Source organism: Prinia subflava, chromosome 12 (assembly GCF_021018805.1).
Source record: "Prinia subflava isolate CZ2003 ecotype Zambia chromosome 12, Cam_Psub_1.2, whole genome shotgun sequence".
Classification (NCBI taxonomy): Eukaryota; Metazoa; Chordata; class Aves; order Passeriformes; family Cisticolidae; genus Prinia; species Prinia subflava.
The window spans coordinates 19,163,092-19,182,221 of NC_086258.1; the positions used below are offsets into that span (position 1 = coordinate 19,163,092).

At 44.8% G+C, this 19,130-nt stretch overlaps 1 protein-coding gene across 5 annotated transcripts in view; it reads right to left on the reverse strand.

The window, feature by feature from the left end:
- The window catches only part of UNK (unk zinc finger), a 46,626-nt gene that overhangs the window by 6,529 nt on the left and 20,967 nt on the right, over positions 1–19,130 (reverse strand). Inside the window, exons 6-16 of one of the 5 annotated variants that reach the window (XM_063408868.1) lie at positions 17,192–17,309; positions 16,174–16,258; positions 14,254–14,396; positions 12,934–12,981; positions 11,907–12,071; positions 7,672–7,740; positions 6,806–6,980; positions 5,571–5,672; positions 3,858–4,046; positions 872–1,053; positions 109–366 (exon numbers count right to left, since the gene is read on the reverse strand). In XM_063408868.1, the coding sequence (XP_063264938.1) occupies positions 109–366; positions 872–1,053; positions 3,858–4,046; positions 5,571–5,672; positions 6,806–6,980; positions 7,672–7,740; positions 11,907–12,071; positions 12,934–12,981; positions 14,254–14,396; positions 16,174–16,258; positions 17,192–17,309 (1,534 nt within the window). Of the gene's footprint in view, positions 1–108; positions 367–871; positions 1,054–3,857; positions 4,047–5,570; positions 5,673–6,805; positions 6,981–7,671; positions 7,741–11,870; positions 12,072–12,933; positions 12,982–14,253; positions 14,397–16,173; positions 16,259–17,191; positions 17,310–19,130 lie in introns of all 5 variants that reach the window. The other 4 variants (XM_063408870.1, XM_063408867.1, XM_063408871.1 and 1 more) reach the window with 4 other exon arrangements.

The following is a 19,130-nucleotide window of genomic DNA, read 5'->3' on the forward strand; positions in this document are numbered from 1 at the left end:
ATGTTCTGATAGGCTTCTGATTTCTGGGTCTATTGGAGAAAAAGGGAAAAGCTGCAACCTGCAGGAGCAGAGAGGGCAGAGCCTGCCCTGCCAGGCCCTGGCACTCACCTTGTCCACCTTCTCCAGGTTTGCCCGCAGCTGTTTCTGCAGGGTGTAGAGCGATGAGAGCGAGAGCGTCTCCAGGTCAGAGAAGGAGCGCAGGAACTGCGGGTCCTGGCCGGTGTGGATCCTCTCCAGCTCCTCCTGCAGTTTCTTCACTTGCAGCTCCAAGGCTTCCCTCTGCTCCCGGGCCAGTTCACATTCCATGTTAGCTGTGTTGGCGCGATCATTTGCCTCCTCTGCCTCCTTTTTCCAAGCATCACAAGCCTGCAAGTTCCAACAAAGAGGGTAAAAGAAGCGGTCTGAAAACTTGGTCTGTCTCCAAAGAGAAACCCAGGCAAAACTATCAATTTCCATACACTCCTCACACCAGTTCTGACCATTCTGCCCTGTTCCCAAATTCTGAAACACGTTTGGAGCCTTACTTCAAGGCACTGCTCACTCCATATATCCCATCTGCTTGGGCTGTGGTTCTACTCATCTGGCTCGCAGCATTCAGGGGATGAACTTTGTATACTGACAAATTCTCACGGATCAAAGCTCTGAGACACTGTCAAACACTTCAGAGCATCTGTTGTGACATCTGGCCTTGCACTTCCAGCACCTGAACACACCAGGCCCGGTGATTTGATTTCCAAGGGAGAGGAAAGAATACTGAGAACTTGTAAAACCTACAGCTCTGTCCATCACCTCCGTGTCCAGAAAGAGCCTGCTGAAAGGCTGACACCCCCTTCTCCTTCACACTCCCTAATCCCAGGATTTGCCCAAGTACCTGCTTGGCTTGTTTCCAAGACTCTTCCCACTGCTTTATTGTGCCGTTGGCTTCATCCAGTTCTTGTCGTAGCCGTGCCATCTCCGCAGCACCTGGACCTGACAGAAATGCAGGTGAGGTACTGGGCGAAAAACTCCCCGAAGCAAAGTGTTCCCATATGCTGCTGTTCATCCCATTTAAACCTGTTTCACAGGGAAATAGAGAGGGTTATGTCACAGGTGCTGGCAATTTCCTTATTTCCTCCCTAACCCTGTGAAATCCAGGATTCAAAAATGTGTAGACAGGATAAAAATTTCATCTTAAGAATCAGTTTCATCCCTATTCCCCTGGAGTCCATCACAGAGGGGCTTTACAGGGAAATTTCACACCATCAGGCCTCATCTTTAGTGATACTTTAGTGATACTCCTCCTTTAGGGAGGAACCACTACACTGAGTGGAGGCAACTCTTGGATCAAGCTGGTTTTAGAAGCATCACTTCTACAGCAGAGCTGACTGCCAGCTTAAATGCTCTTTCTTTCAGCAGAACCCCTGACCTGCTCCTACCTCCCCACTTTTCAGTGCAGCACAGCCACCAGAGGTGGTTCACAGAGCCCACATGGTGCTTCCTCGACCCTACACCCTAAGAAACTTCTGGTTTTGTCTCCTTAGTGTAGGGCTTGGAAAAAGAGCCTCACTTCCAAACAGTGATACAAAAATGCTCCAAGTCATTATTGTTTCCATACACAAGGAACAGAACTGGAAAATCCTGTTTATAAACAAGTAGGGACAATAGTATCTGTATCTGCTTCGTCCTCTGCAGAGTTCTAGCACTAAGCTAGTGAGCAGCATCAGAGAAAACTAATTAGACATTTCCCTATTTTAGCTTGTTCAAATAAAGAACAGGAAGAAATTCAAGGCCCAGGAAACAAAGTAGTAGAATATCAGTTGTAGAAAAAACTGGTTATTTTTACAGAGTCCAGTGTTCATACTCTTCCAATAATTTTCACTTAAAATAAGCAGCCACACTTTGCATTCAGGGGAAAACTAGCAGGAAAAGGTAATATTGAGACAAGAGTGTGGATTCTTACCCACACAATTTGTTCCACTTGGATGTGGGAGTCATGCAGTGGTACTCACCACTGCCTGGGAACATTCCTAAATCAAGCTGCCATTGGTAACTCTGATCTCACAGCAGCTAAACTGTGCCTGCAAGTGAACCCTGCAGCCAACAGCCTCTCACTGAGGTCTATCCCAGCACCACTGACTTCACAGCCAACACACCAGTTACAAAATATACAGCTGAAAAACAGTAACTTGTCTTCACCAAGGGCTGAGGCACATGAACTCATTCCCAGAGCAGCAAGGGATCTTTGCTGGCCCAGGCCACTTACCACAGATCCAATTCAGCTGCTCTGAAGGGTGCTCAGTTGAAAGCAACAAGTTTTAATGGAATCCCAACTCACATTTTGTTTTTTAAACCTCAGTTTTCTTGAATGGGAATCCAGCATTAAGCAGGATGCTGGCAAGCCACAAATTCTGCCACAGTGCTGACCAAGCTGATCTTGTAATTTAACTCCCTCTTTCCATCTGCTGTTCTCATTTCACATTGGAAGTATTAAGCTCCCTTGGGAAGGAAAGCCTTCTCTGCACATTTTGCACCTAGCACAGTGGAAACCAGCCCAGAACTAGGTATTTTTAACTCAATTTCAATACAACTAAGTGATTAAATACACGCTTGACATGTTATGTGCATTCACTAAGTTAAATGGAACAGATGATTGACAACTGCTAAGAAACTATTTCAATATCTTCTCAAAACCCCAGCAAAAGATTTGTTGTGTTTATGGAAAAATATATTTTATAAATAAATTATTTAAATGCATTTGTGATTTTCCTGCAATTTTTGGCTTTTTATTTGTATAAATACACAGTCAAGATAAACATAACTCATTTCCCCTGAAACAGCAAGTTTTCCTTTCCTTACAAAAACTGGGACGAACAGCCAGCCTCAACCTAATTAAGAGCAGAGATGGCCTCTGATGTCATTTATTACAGTAATTGTAAAAGCTGTTAAAGCCAAACAAGCAGCAATGGCAAGCATGGAAGCATGGGCTTGGGCTGTGCAAACAAGGGATGCAGTTACACAGATAAGTGCATGCAGAAATAGCTTACACAAGCATGTAATCATTTTATTAGGTTAAGCTGAATATTAAAGATTAAAGTGTATCTCAGATTTTAAGAGGCATTTATGTCTAGCATCAATAGAAAGAATTAATATTTACTGTTATGAACAGAAATGAGCAAAACTGGTGTCCCTGTAGCCTGGAGGCCAAACAGTTTTATTTCTCAAGGTAATCCTGTGTCTTGATAATAAAATAGATTTGTCTGCTAAATTCCCTGTTCTTCTTGATACAGCTGAAGCACCAAAGTAATTTCTCTCCCTTCAGTCCCTCATGCAAGAGAAAGACCCTCGAGGAGGGGAAGGAGCAAAGGGGACAACACTGGAACACTGAATTTTTGGAAAGTCCAGACTGCAGAACTGGTGCAGTGCCAAACAGGAAAGAAGTTCCAGTGGCCTAGGCCTGCTCTAGAGCTCCCAGAAGCCAATCTGACCCACAAGCAGCCCCAAGGGCAAACTGCATTCCCTACCTAAACTAAGCCAAGATGAGGACTCAGCTCTGAGCTTTGTATGAAGTCTCAGCAAAGCACCACTGACTGGAAAAGGCAGAGCTCTTTTCCCTGAAAGGCATCATCAGAGCAAGGCAATTAACCTATCTGCCCCTTTTCCCAGCCTAGAAACAAGGGAAGTAGAGGGAATTGCTCCCTTGCTCATGAGGTATTAGCTGACTTTTGGTAAAGCAGCTTCTAGTCCCATTGCTGTTCTCATGGGAAGAAGAAATACATGGCAGCAGTGAAACAACACATTGAAATCAAAGCCAACTGAAAAGAAAATACTTACATGGCACAGACAGGCATGTACATGGGACACACACACTGTGCATTTACCTAATGATCCATGAGAAGCTGATGTCCCCAGGAATGTGTTTTCTGACTGGCTTAAGTGTCCCTGGGGCTGATGGAGGAAATGCGATGAGAGGCTGACCGGTGGAGAAGGAGAGGCGGAGTGAAAGGAGGCAGAGCTTCCAAGGGACCCGGGGATATTTACAGGAGCAGAACTTTGCAGCAAACTCCCACCTGGACAAAGAACACACAGAGAGGATGGCTATGTATGACCATGAGGTGTGGGCACAGGCAGGAGTTCAGAGCAGCAGGTGTTGGTTCCCTTTCTCCTCCCTGAGCCCCTCGCGATTCCCTCCACTTCTCCTGAGGTTTCATTCCCCTCTCAGCCTTCAAGAGGAGCACTGAAGCTGCCATCCCATGACCCACATAGGTTCAAACCCTCCACAATTCAACAAATCACTCCTTCAGTGGCCAAAGGAACAAAAGGTTTTCTGAGCAAGCTCAGTCCCTGTCAGTCTAGAGAAGATGAATTTGATATCTAGTGAAATACTTTGTCATGAAAAATTCACTTCTAAGACATGTGCCTCTGCCTTTAATACTTCTAAACAACCTGTAGTGAGAAGACCACCATGTGGGGTGAGCTCATGATCTCAACCACTAAAAACCAGTGACTAGCTGTAGTTACATATACCTGAGTGCCTGGATCTATCACTAATAAAAAATCCCAAATAAACAAAAGCCTAACCACAAAATTCATCAACTTCCCTTACACCAGAAGTTGTTCTGCCTGCCACTCACAGATTTAGGGAGACCTCAGCCCTGCTGTCTCCTCATCTGTGTCCCTCCTTAGGTCACCACATAACACCCAGGTCTGATGTGAAGAGAGGGAGAAGGGGAGGATCCCTAAGGCACTGCAGGTGGGGAGCAGCAGCAGCAGGGCTGGCAGCAGGCAGGGACTGTAAACCTCTAATCTTTGGCAGGGAAGTGGAAGTGATATTCATTCCACAGGTCCTTTCCTACCTCAGTACAGCTCCAGGCAGTGCAGTTCCCTTGGAAACCTTCAGACAACCAGAATTAGCTCCTGTTCAAACACCTGCTTTACACAGCAAGGGTAGCCAGAAACTACAACCACTTCCAAAAAGGCTGAGACATTTCTTTTTTCCCTGGACACCCTTCAGAGACAGGCAGAAGAGGCCTTAGCCCACCTCCATGTATCAAAATGAGACAGACATTACAGGAACCAAATCAGCAGACCATGATGACACTCTGACAGATGGATGGCATTACCAGGTCAGTGAGTTACAGTTTCCTGTTACAGCTAGGGAGAGTTTTCTGCTTAAGATGCAAATTGTTATACTTTGGCCTGATTTGAAATGCATCAGATGCCTTCTAGAGTCTACTTACACATTCAAAAAAAAAAAAAGAAAAAAAAAAGAAAAGAAAAAAGAAAAAAAAAAAAACGAAAAAAGGAAAAAAAAAAGGAGAAAAAAAAGGAAAAATAAAAATAAGGCAAGACCCATTCAGTCTCAAGAAACATCCCCAAGACACCTGGGCCCAATGGCAACAACTCAGCTCTAGTCAGTAAGGGCAAGCTCTCACTTCAAAGATGCTCAGGGGTTGCCAGAGTTTGTTGTAATTGTTGTTTTAACCAATGTAATTTTGGGACTGGTTTTAGAGCTTGGTTGGGCTGGCTCCACTGAGGTGACTGGGCAACACTGCTTGGCAGAAGATAAAGAAAGCTCTGTTGCTTTCATGTACCTATCATGATGCCACTCGTGTGGGGCACTGTGCTGCTGTCAAATGTCTTCTCCAGGGCAGCCACTCCGAATTCATTCAGGTCCAGGTCATCCAAGGCAGACTCTGCCAGACACAGAGGTACCAATTATGTTATAAAGGACCAACAACTTCAAGAGATAGGATGGCCCAAAGAGCCTACATGCAGAGGAGCCTGTGCTCGCTACCTCTCAGGGCCCTACTCTCCATCCTGCTCTCAGATGGTTTGGCAGAAGTGTCATGGGCAGCTTTTCAGTTCAGGTTCTTTAACCTGACCTGTTGCTTTGTGTCTTAAAGTATTCCCAAATGGTATATGAAAACAAAAATCTGATTAATTAACAGCAGATCCCATAAGTCTTCCCCAAACTGCTCTTTTAAGTCTGTCCCTTACATACAGGAACGCTGGCTTATGGCATGTCTGGGTCTGGTTTATGCTTTGTCCCTGATTCCCTGAAAAGCCACTTGGAAAAGAAATGTCAAGAGAAGGGAGCACTTGAAAAACATCTCTGAGGTTCTAATATTGGGTAAAATACAGCTTATTAATGCCTGAAACTGTTATATCTATTTGAACATGCCTCATCACTAATGATGATCAATATAATTCCATCCCACACATGCCCACTCATTTCTATTATTATTTTTAACAAATTAGTGAGATCACCTCAGAAACGTTACATTTAATTAAAAAAGGAAAAAAAGAAAAAAAAAGAAGAAGAAAAACAGGTGACCAAAAAGCTTGTGCCTATCTAAGAGTGACTCCACTCTCTGGACTCTCCTGATCTCCTTTCTCTTACAGCCTCTGTCCTACACTCTACAAAGGGCAAAGTCCTTACAATCCACCAGGTGGTAGCTCTGACTATAAAATTGTCATTTAGAACTGAGGGGTTGTAACTGTGGAAAATGCCCCTGTGATTTCCTGCCTAGTCCAAGACCTCTTTGTCACTTTGACAAAGCTAAAACTAAGGCCCTTTTACACCATGTGACATTCTGAGTGAGTGGCTCGGAGGCCTTGGGTTGGTCCCATGGGTGAATTTCATCCAAAATGACCTGCAGGAAACATCAGACGTGTCACAGTCACAGCACAAGCTTCAGGCATCTGCCAGCACTGACAGACACGGAAAACTGGAGGTCACTGGAACACCCACGTTATTCCAAGTCTCATACCTGGTGATCCATGGCTGAGGAAGCCCTATTTTCATAAGTGAAAAAGGCCAAGTTACCTATGACAGACTCAACGGTGTCACTGGTTGGATAGAAGGGAAGGGCATTGGCATTCATGCCTGGAATGCTGCTGGTGCCGGCGGGGCTCGGGGGCGTTGCAGCCAGACTGGAGGTGATACTAGAGGAGATGCTGGATGTCAGAGGGCTCCCCACTGGGAGAATGCCCAGGATGTCCTGAAACAAGAGTGTGAAAAGCAAAAGAGGTAGGAAGTAAAACATCTATATAGAACAGCCCCTTAGAAACGTGCAGGAAAAGAGCCAAATGCCAGCAGCAAACCTGTTTCCTGCCTGCTTCCAACCTGACAGATGGCTACTGCTACCACTGGGCTGGGGGTGGGGAGAGATTAACAGCTTTTCTTTAATTTCTGTCGACTGTTCTCCATTCCATTCCCCCCTCCTCCAGCATTCTAAACATCTTTCAGGCTGCCCCAGAATTAACTCCTGTGACCCGCAGGTTGCATGCAATCACAGCCATGGGCCACACAATCACAGCCATGGGCCACACAATCACTCACTCAGCCTTAGTTCAGCACACGACTTAGAACCTGATATTAAATTCCCTTTGCCAAATCCTTGAACTTAGATGACTCCAGAGATCCATTCCAGCTCAATTTTCTGTAATTTGAAGACTCTTCTCCTGCACAGTCCAGCCCTATGAATCTACCCTGAATTCACTCAGGTCTAACTACTCACAAATAACACCTCCAGCAAATCATCCCATCTTCATAAAGTAATCCCTCCAGCTGAGCAGCCCTAATGGTGTCTGGACTGTTATTTACTCCCTGCAGAGCTGTCTGGAACCACAGATTTCACTGTGGTGCTGGAAGCCCTGAGCTGGTTCAGAGCCCTGCCAGCAGTTCTGTACCTGTTTGGGCTGTAACAAAGGTTGCTCCTGGCTCCTGTGTTCCAGGGAGTGGGACTTCATTTTTGCTTGCTGCAGTAAAGAAATAAAACAAAAGATAAGCAGAGGGATTATTTAGCAAAATTAAAAATGGCTGGCTGCTGGCTTTGGAGAGGCCATGGGAAACACAGCCCACTCCTCTCTTGGGCTGCTCAAGGCACTGGAGAATTTGGAGAGAGGATGAGCACAGCAAACTGAAAACATTCCAGATGATTTGCTTTCTGTACACCAAGACATCACTCCTAGAGTTATGCAGAGGCTTGTCACAGTGACATTTGCCTTTAATGCTGCTGTAAGACCCCTGCTAGCACAAAGCACATCCTAAGAACCAAGACCAAAACTGAATTATTTTGCCTTGCTATAACTAACTCATCAACCCTACTAGCATCTAACACTCAAAAAGAGCCAGAAATGGTGGGAGGCACACTGCATTGTTAAATTATGCAAGGGTTTTTCAGTTTGGGGAAAATAAAAGTATGTAGATTATGTTTTCCCTCAAACTTTTCCAACTGCCACCTAGGATTGCAAAGTAAAACACAGTGATAACTAACCAATTTTCAAAACAACATCATCAAACTAACTTTATAAAAAAATCCTCCCTTCATCCACTAACATAAGAGCTCAAAGGCAGAAAATATAAGTGAGCCTATGGCTATCTGGAACTGCAAAACTGCATGAATGCAAATACACATTTAGAATCCCCCTATCCAGGCTACAAATTCAGCTTAAGGTTCTTCCAGCATTATATCCTTAATGGATATCAACTCTCTTGCCTTGCACCATCAGTCAGTTCTGCTGGAGTTCAGTTGGGAGATGGCCTCAGGAGCGTGTCAGTGTGTGACAGTCTGTCTGCTCCCTTCCTCTGTGCTGTGACACAGCACAGGGAGATCAATCCCACCCTCTGGGCACAGAGAGGCAGCAAAAAAAGTGCTGGGAGTCAGCCCTGCTGGTTTACTCACTCTCCAACCCCCACAGTGTGAAACACAGACATATTCCAGCCATAAAGCAAGCTCGATTTTTATCCCAAATCCAGGCAGGCACCATCTCTGCAGGAAACTGAGGCATGATGTGAAACAGCAGCACATGAGGCACCACCCTGAGCTGAAGTGATATCCCTGACTTCTTGGCCTGAACAGTCTCATGACAAAAATAAATGAATGCTGGAGAGGAGTGATGTAACCAGACAGGCAAAAGAGCAGTGGAAGAATTCCTCCCTTGGTTTTATTTCATTACATCATTTTCTCTGCTCAGCTCTATGCCCATGGGCAGATGGAGAGGTCAAAGCCTGGCAGACAGGCAGTCGGGAGATGGACACCGAGATCCTTCTGCAGTGGGGAGTGTTGTCTCACACCTCCCTGAACGGGCTCGCTCTCTTTGTGTGTGAGAGCTGTGCTCTGAGGGCCTCTGTGTGTGTGTGATAAGGCTCTGCTGCATGATCCAGCACAGCCCTGCCCTGTCTGACACCCCTCTGAACACACAATGTGCTGTCTCAGACGTCAGCAGTGAGGGGAGGGCACACACGCGGCCGTGCCCCCACTGAGAGGCTTCCTGCCAACGTGGGGAGCTGGCTCTGCTGCTCTTAGGTCTTACTGGAAGTGCTTTTTTTTTCCTTTAAGGAGGAGAAAAGTGAGCATATTCCCAAGTTAGCCCCAATTCCCACTGCCTGGAATTCACACAACACAAGGGAAAAATAGAGCAAACAAAATGTTACCACTAAGCCAGCCTCCTTTAGCTCTGAATAACATTAGAAAGGGCACACATTGAGACAGACATTCAAAGGACAGGCTGAAATTCTCCAGCTCTCTCTGCTGCAGTCAGGGAAGAGAACAAGGGACATAAATTATGAGTGAAACTAAATGTTTTCTGACCAGCATGGAACAAACCTACTGTGCTGTGTGTCAAGACTTGGGAACACCTCCTGGTCATGGCATTCAAGTCCTTCCAGTGCAGCCAGCATTTTTCCAGCTTGCTAAATCTTTTGGGACTTGGGAAAAGTATTTTTAGCTTTAACTGCTGGCTCAGCCTTACCATAAACTATGTGGAATCTATTAAGACAGAAGGTGCATTTTTCATTCTAGTAAGTTAGAAACTATTTGTACCAATTCTACAGGGAAAAATGACAAGCCCATTGCAGAACTGAGCCAGGGTCTGCTCTGATGTTTTCATACAGGAGCTGACAAAGTTAAATGCTTCATTATTGGACTAATTTACAAGGTATTTGAGAATCTCTGGTGCCCACTGCAGCCAAAGGGAATTACAGCAGAATTTAAAAGGTAAGTAATTATAGATTAAAGTAAAATTAAATCAGGACACTTATGAGACACCTAATTTTGTCTGTAAAAGCCTGGCATAAGGTAACTGTGATTACTTCTGCCTATACCTTAATAGCTATTTATTCCTATTTAACACAGGTTTTGCTTAATTAAAGCCACATAATTAAGCAGCTACGTGAATACAGTATCTTTGTAGCACAGATCTGACTTCAGATACAAATGCTCATCATCTGGCCCTCCTTTGAGAAGTCCTATTCATGCTCCTTCCCCTTTCTCCTTGGCTCAGGCTTGCTGCCCATTTTCTCCAAAGCAGGGCCTCCTTGGCACCCTGCCTCTGCTGGCAGCAGACAGGGGTTCTCTCAGTCCTTCAGCTCTGGGTTCACTCCTCCTTTGCAGCAGAGGCCACAGAGAACGAGGACATGTTTTTCCTTTTGTTTCTAAACAACTGTTACAAGCTGCTGTGCCTGCAAGAAGTGCCAGGATCACAGCATGCTCTGCTCTTTACCCCCAAAGACGTGTTGCATCAATTTGCACTTTCCTAAGGCACATCCCCCTTAAGCCAGACAAAGGGAGCATTGATAGGAGAGCACACATGCATATAGCTTAATCTGGATTTGTCACTGCATCATTTTAATTAGACTAAACAGTGCTCAAGACTGGCCCCACTGCAAAGCTTGGCCATATTTTCCCAAAGCCATAAAAAGAAATAAAACCCACGGAGTCTGCTTCTAAATTCAACTACTTTATGCAGGACCTTGTCTGGACAGGATATTTCCACAGTTTTCTCACAGCAGGACAGGCTCATTAAGACTGACTTCTTTAATGTCACAGACCAAAGATAAAACATGGTCAGGCTGAAAGCAGCACTTCTTGTCCTCTCTGTTCTCAGGCAACACAGACCTGGTGTTCTTATCCTTTTTTATACTCTTGTCCAAAAGAACTTGTAGGAGATACTTTTGCAGGCACCTCCTCATACAAGTAGCTATTCTCCTCCTCTTAAATCAAGATAAAATTACAAACCCAGTAAGAAACAAAAACTGAAATAAAAACTCAACCTCTAGTTTGGGCTCAGGTTGGAAGGGGTACTGCAGAGAAACTATTAATTGTAATATCAAGAAAGGAAATCCACAGCAAGAAGTTGACTGGAAAATCTCATGTGTGGCAGAAGAGCTAGAAGAGACTTGTTCCAGGCCTAGGGAGCACCATGAATAAGGCAAGACAAAAGGAAGAAGACAGAGGAAGCAGCAAGGCAAGACTGGGATATCCAAAAGGGAAAAGAGGGAATGTCATTAAGAGATGTGGGTTGGGTAATATTCAGAGGGTTCTTATTCAGAGGGTTCTTCAAAGAAGAATGAGGAAAGAGAGTCAAGGATCAGAATGATACAGCCACAGAAGCAAGAGACAACTAACATGACATCTTTAGTACACCAGAGGAAAGGTGAACAGAGGACAAACCAAGTCACGGAGATCAAGGTAAGAGTTTGGAGTGGGAAGACAGAAGAAAGGATGAGTTTCCACAAGACAATACAGCAAAAGACACAGCAACTCTTGGCAAGGACCGAGAAATGGAAAAAGAAAGAGCAAGAAGTGATGTGGGAAGCTACCCAGGATCAACACAAGACAGAAGTTGAGATGAGTTAGGAAAACAAGCAGCAGCTCGACTTCTACAAACTGGGTGTGTGATGGCAGCAAGGGAGACAAGACCAGATGTGAGATGAAAGAGGCTGGAAGGGAGACTGAAAGCAAGAGCTGAGATCCAGAAACTGCTCGTATGAGAATACTGCTTTCCCACTTTTGTTCCATCAGAAACAAAACCCCATTCGAGGCAGACTGGGCAATCTCTCATTCCTTCTCATCCCCCCAGCTCTTCCAGCCAACATTCCCACTAACCTGGCATTTGAAACTCTTCAAATACTCGGCCCCCACCTGATCTTCTCGCTCAAACCCCGGTGCTTTCTTGTAGCTGCCGGCTGCTGGGACTGAGTCTGGAGGAAAACCAATGGTCTCCAAGCTGTGGGGCTTCCCAATGGCACCGGGAGGAGACCCACATATATTAGATGGGCTTCCAAGACTGCTGTTCCTACAAAGAATCTAACAGAGGGAACAAGTGTCAGGAAAGTACAGCCAGACAGCAGGAACTGCTCAAAGAGAGGCACCCATGGGAGTGCTCAATCACGTTTGTAGATCGATCACACTGACAGCCAACACCACCATACAGACTTCCAGCAAACACTCATTAAAAAACAGGAAAAAGCTCCACTGAATGTACACAGTCCCACAATTTACTGTTGTTGCTTTGGAGTGCAGTCTTGTAAAATGTAACCTACAGCTCTAGTGACATTTATTCTTTCTGAGGCCTCAGAGGTTCCCTGATCAAGTTCCCAACATGACCATAACACTTTTCTCTTTCCTTAGACTACAGTGGGTCCTGTCTGACTCTGGGTAGTGGTGTGGAACCTGGAAAGGTGCTGTGGCAGTCACAACAATCAGGCACATATGAGTTATGTGTAATATTGTGGTTTTTGCTTTCCAGTTGGAAATCTCAAAGTTTTAATGCAGACACAATCAGATATCAACAGCTGCATTAAAAAACCACAATGATTTCCAACACTTCTACTCTTTGGACTAATACCAGGGATCACAATCACATGCAACAAAGCTAGTTTTGCACTGTAGATGAAGCCACAGACAGCAGCAAAGGAATTGGAGATTTAGAGAATGTGTCCACCTGGATGAACGCAAATATCCCATTTCTCTGGGACAAGAAATTATTTGCCTCCACTGGCAAGCACGACTGTGCTTCAGACATCACAGATTCAAATGTGGCACAGTCTGGGCTGGCATTAGGGAAGAAAAAAAAAAAAAAAGGAGCAGCCTACAATGTTTTTCTTTTATTTTTATACAGACATTCTGCTGTCCACGCTTCCCTACAGTCGCAAAGATAACTACTCACTGTGGTGGAGGTGGGGCTAGTTGGCAGAGTTCCTGATTTATTCCACACCTACAGTATAAATACAAAACAGAACAGGCCACGTGAGGCTGGCTGCTACAGGGACCTTTTTCTCTGATTAATTCATCATGTAAAATGATCACCAGCAAAGCCATATTTGTTTGCAAGCTACATGCAGATGCCCTGTGATGAAGTCATAGACAGACATGTGTTGCCATTTGGCACATACCCAAGGATTAGGAAAGTCTGTTTAAAAGAATAAGAGCTTGAGACAGACAAGACCTAAACAGCCTAAAAGTAGGAGATATCTTCAACTGCCCTGCAGTTTTCAGAGAATTTAAACGATACCTTCGTAAGATGGAGGGGTTTGGGGTTTTATTGCTTTCCAGTGTTATTTATAAAGAGACAATATTATGTCCAGACTTTTCAGGATCTGTTTAGAATTCTACCTGCAATTCAGGTTAGGACAACAATGAACTGCTAGGTTGGCTTAAACACAGCTTCTCTTTTCAAACAGAGGGAATAAAATAAAGCAGAGGTCCTAGATGTGTTCACCTCAGTCAGACCAGCTTCAAATGAGTTAAATTCATGTCATTGTACCTTCTCAAAATCCCAGCCAACCATTTGAAAAGGTTACACACCTTATCAAGTGCAGTACAAACAGTAAAGACTCAACAAAAGAAAGAAAGAAAGAAAGAAAGAAAAAGCTAAAGCTAAGTAAAAATGTAGTCTAGCATTCCATGGGTTTCTAATCTGACTCTGAATATCTGTTCAGCACTTAGACATCTCCTTTCTTGTATGGACAACTAACTACCAACAATCTAGGGCAATACTGAAACATATCCCAGAGTTTAGCTACCTCCAGAAGTACAAGAGGGAGGGAACTAAGGATATCCTATAATGCACCACACAATATGCACTCTGAGATTACATATGTAAACAAACTCAATTGTAGTTATGTACTTTAGAGGCTGTTGGCTCACAGCCTTTAATTATAGGTCTTGGAAGCTAAGCCTAATCTGTACCTCCAGACAGGAAGGAGTTGGACTTCATGTGCGGATGTATTCCACTTTCCTGAAAGTACATCAACAAACTCTGCACAGAAAGGAAGGCCTAGAATTTTTATAGGTGAGAGGACAATACTAAAGCCACTGAATGTATGTTCCAAAACACCAGATCCCTCTAAAAAGCATGGAGCTGACACATAAAAGAAAAATCTCATATCCTCTGGGCTTTTGATACTTTTCTTGGGAGGAAGAACAGTGACTCAGAGAAACACAAATCTGCACAATATGGACAAGGCTTCTTGACAGGGCTACATACATTGCTAAGGTCTGGGGCGTGTGGACTGGAAGGGCTGACTGGAACAGAGTCCCCAGCTGCTGAGGGCATGTACATCACTGGTGCTGTCTGCGTGGGGCTGGACACGGCCGAGGATTGCTGTAAATCTTCACTGAGCGCAGGCTCTGCAGGAGACAAAGCACAGGGGACACCACTCAGAGCTGGGCAACTGCCACTGGGCACCAGACACTTAGGAACAAGAATACTCAGATGTTCCTGAGAGAAAAAATACTCCTCAAGCACCTACTTATAAATAGAAGTAAGGAGAAATCTTATTTGGCTCATTTGCTTATCTAATATTCCTCACGTTTTTACTGTCATCACATACACACTGTGCTGCTCATTAATGCTTATCCAAAATTATCTTCCCTGGATGAACTGTGTTATTCATTCAGCTCTCTTGAACTAAGCAGAATTTCCCTCTTTGCTTGGCACAAAGTTGATGGGTGCATTATAATTATCTGAGGGAGTTAAAGTTTCCATCTGTGCTCAGTACAAATCATTACAAAAAAAAGTGGTGCTGGTTTGGAAGATAGAGTCTGTAAGTTTGTAGGAACTACATCTAACACTCAGCATCCTAACAAAAACCATAGAACTGATGCTAAATCTATATTTCAATATCCTCAAAATGCTGTTTTCTTGCTATTAATCAGTAAAACTCAGGTTAAGAGCAGATATAATATATGGACTCCTGTTACTTTAATTGCATTAGGCCTCTCCTTGTTGACCTTGTAGGAAGGACTAAAAGATACAAATCCTTAAGACAGCACAAGAAATAACCAAGTTGAAATGACCTAAGTGCCACAAAATGTTATTATAAATAATATAATAGCAAGTGTAATAATCTTATTAGGAATAAGGCATCCCTAAACAAAAATATCATGTTATACCCAAGGAAGTTTGCTAAACACTGTTCCTTTATCAAGATTTCATTTCCTAAAGCTTGCTGTGTAGTTGCACTGCTGTGTTTTGGGCCATTTCAGCCCACAGCTCCAGCTATAATTACTGCTTGTCAACAAGGCTTCCTATAAAAGGAACTGCACAACCTGTAGGGAATTTACTCTCCCCATTCCTTGTCAAAGGCAGCAATTACTAATTCCCTCATTTACAAAGGATAATCAAATGACAAAGAGATTTTCTCAAGGCCATGTAGGGAGTCGGTATCAGAACAAATCTAGTGAGTAACCTGCTCTAATTGTTGCAAATTCAGCAGTGAGACTGCAGAGCAGCAACTGAGGAAGAGCCCTAGCACAGGAACGAACCATTATTTATGAATTTTAGGACCACATGCATGTAGAACTTCCACAACCAAAACTGCATCACTAGTTTATAGTTGATTAAAGTGAGGATTGAAATAATGCCCTGTAAGTCAGGGAGCTATTGAGAAAAGAGGATTTGAGATAAAGCAGTAAAAAAACCCAGCTGCATATTTTTGTTCTCCAACCTGACTTAAAGACTTAAACTCTAAGTGAAACTTCATAAAGAGTAAAATAGCATTCTTTTTTATGGATTAATAAATTATCTAGAGTCAGTAACTTTATCTTCAGCTTTTTAAGATAGAACCCTTGGCAATTTAGCCAGGTACAGGTCATCCATGTACAGAAAAGAAGCAGCTTTCTCCACTTCCACCCTCCTGACCTGACACCAGAGACCTGAGCAGGTGAGAGGGAACAGAGGGAGATCCTTCAAGGGACAGTGCAGGGAGAGCTAAAGGCTGAGTCCCACAGGCCACCTGCTGCCTCCAGCTCTGCCAACACCTCCCACAGCAGCACAGTTTTATAGAAATCAAAGTTTAACCCTTCACAGAAGCTCTGGTTTTGCAGCTCTACACTCAGACTCTCTTGGTAAGAAGCTTCCCACAGCTCAAACATCCAGGAAAGGTGAGAGAAGTAGGGCACGTACGTTCTACGTGTGCAAAGGCACAGAAGGGTCCTCGGGGACAGCTGCCAGACTGCTGCATATCATTGCATTTGGTGGATTTGTAGATCTAAGGTTAGGAAAAAAACACAAAAACACCAAACAGAAATGAACAGAAAATAACAGCGACCACCAGGTAACAGAAGAACTATGAAGGTATTTGACAGCAAGGTAAGGACACAGAGAAGAGGTGCAAAGGCCAGCAGAGCTCAGGGTGACCATTTCAGTGCTTTGCTTCAAAGAAAGGAACACCCACTATAGTTCTGGGAACACCAAAATATGCCCATGACAGCTAGAGCTCACCCAGAGACCAACCCACCACACACCAGCTCACCCAAAGGTCACCCTCTGCCATGAAGTCCCTCAGACTCACTGGAAGCTCCATGGACATTACAAATGGCAAAAGGTAGGAAACAGCTGACAGATGACAGCACAGAAAGTTGCAGCCATGTGTTTGCAAGGAAAATAACAAACCATTGACAAGGACTGTAGCAAATGGATTATTCCCTTTCCCCCCAGTTTGACAGGCGGTGACAATGGTTACTGTGCAGATACGGGCCCCACAAAGCTTTTCAACACTGTAACATGAAGCACACTACGAAAAGGTCTTAATTACACTTTCTGTAAGGATATTGGAATGCTTTGGGCATGCTCACAGCTAAGAGCTTGGTGGTGTTTAGTGCTATCAACATGAACCACAAACTCTTAGTCAAGGAAACAGATGCTGTTTGCTCACATGCAGACCCACTTTGTGCTTTCCAAAGGCCTCCCATACCTGAGACTGCTCCTATACTTGAGTTTTCCCCACTTTTCTTACCTCCTCCCATACAGTCTACTGTGTCAAGCAGCTGAATTGTAGCTTACTCCCAACATGCAGCTTCTCTGTATCCCAGGACCACACTACAAGCAGCCCACATGCTCTCCCACCCGGCACAGTAATTTACTTTGCAAGACTGGAATGCTTGTGCTTTTCCAGCAGGGCAGAGTGAGGAGGTTACTGTACCTCAGGATGGAACTGCTGCTCTGTGCGGGTGTGGCAGTACTGGCAGGAGTCTCCATTTTCACACTTACTGGGATCTCCCCACTCGTCCCCGTGTTTCACACTGGGACACGGCGAAGATCTGTGGAAATCAGGGAGCAGGAGAAGGCATCAGACTCACAGACGTGCTCTGGGCTTTGATTTCTTTGGGCAGGTGGAGGGAGGAGATTCCCCCCTCTGACCCACCCCTGGAGGATCCACTGCATCCAGCTCTGGGTCCCCCAACATCAGAAGGATGTGGACCTGCTGGAGCTAGAGAGCCAAAAAGGTGCTCTGAGGGCCCCTCTGCTCTGGAGCCAGGCTGGGAGCACTGGGAGTGTTCAGCCTGGAGGAGACTCCAGGGAGACTTCAGAGCCCTTCCAGTGCCTGAATGGGCTCCAGAAGAGCTGGAAAGGGACTTTGGACAAGGGCCTGGAGTGTCAAGACAAGGGGGCATGGCTTTAAATGGAAAGAGAGTAAGTTTAGATTAAATACAAGGGAGAAATTCTTCCCTGTGAGGGTGGTGAGGCCCTGGCACAAGTTGCTCAGAGCAGCTGTGGCTGCCCCTGGATCCCTGGAACTGTTCAAAGCCAGGCTGGATGGGGCTTGGAGCAGGCTGGGATCATGGAAGGTGTCCCTGCCCATGGCAGGGATGGAACAAGATGAGCTTTAAAGTCCTTTCCAACCCATTCCAAACTGTGATGTTACAATTCCTCAGTCGGGGGCAGGTTTGGCTGCCCACCCTCAGCTGTACAATCTGCTTGGCTGCTGCTTCCCCAGCCCCCACCCAGCTGCTATTGCATCTTCTCCCCCTTCTTCCAATTTCCTAATGAAAAAAACATGGCTTAATTCTCCATTTGAAACGAAATACAACTTGAACCAGCATAACAATATTAGCAGCTGATGTGATTAGTGTCAGAGATGCTGGGTCTGGTTTCTGTTTTGGAACTGCACCTTCATAGAAAGCTAAGAAGTTAATTGGCTAATCCTAAAACACATAATACCCTTACAGCAGTATGTTTCCAGGTTTATAGTATGGCCATGTGGAAAAGAGGCTGAGTCAGGTCACTGGGGAAAAGGCAAGTCCGTTCTCTTTCCCCCAGCCAGGAGCAGTTCCTTTTCCCAGATCTGAATTTTTGCCGTGACCTACTTCCCCTGCTCTTTATGCTCTTAACCATTCCCTCAAACAACAGCAGAGGGAAGCAGATAGCAGCACCAGCACAGCCACATCAGCTGGGGTGGGGAAAACAGCAGTGAGTGGAAAGCAGCAGAGAAGCTTTCACCTCTTCCCCTTCCCAAAGGGCCCAGGGAGAGGCAAAAACCACATAGCTGCTGCCTGCAGACTGCCCTAGTGGTTCTATTTCTCCTTAAAGCTTTGAGATTAACATTCCTTTGATTGCTGCCTGTTTTATTTTTATAAAAAATGGCATTTCAGTGCCAATTCAAAAATTTCTGTAAGTGCTGGGGGTGGGAAAGAGAAGTGAGAACATCCCTGGTATTTTCTCTCCTGGCTTTCTGGTCTGCTCCTACGTTTTTCAAAAAGGAACTAAGGAAAAGCCCCACTGAGACCACAACAAAAGCTCTGTTGTGTTGGAGGAAATGAGGGCCTATAATTTGGATGAAATGCGTTCAGGGAGACACAGCACACTGAAAAATCCAGTGACAGCAGGGTGACAGAACACCCTGGTGCCTCTAAAGCAGAGCCTTTAGCAGCTGGTTAAGAATGCATGTCCAGCTCCAGCCCCTCCTGATGATCCCCATCAGCAGGCATACACAACAAGCAGCCTGATGATTCTGAATCCTTTACCATGAACACATTGTTGTGTGTTTGTTTCTAGATGGGGATTAAAACTTTCTTTTGTTTTCTCTTCCCTGCACTGCTTTCCAAAGCAGAAGTTAATGTGGCAAGGGAAAGCCAGACTCA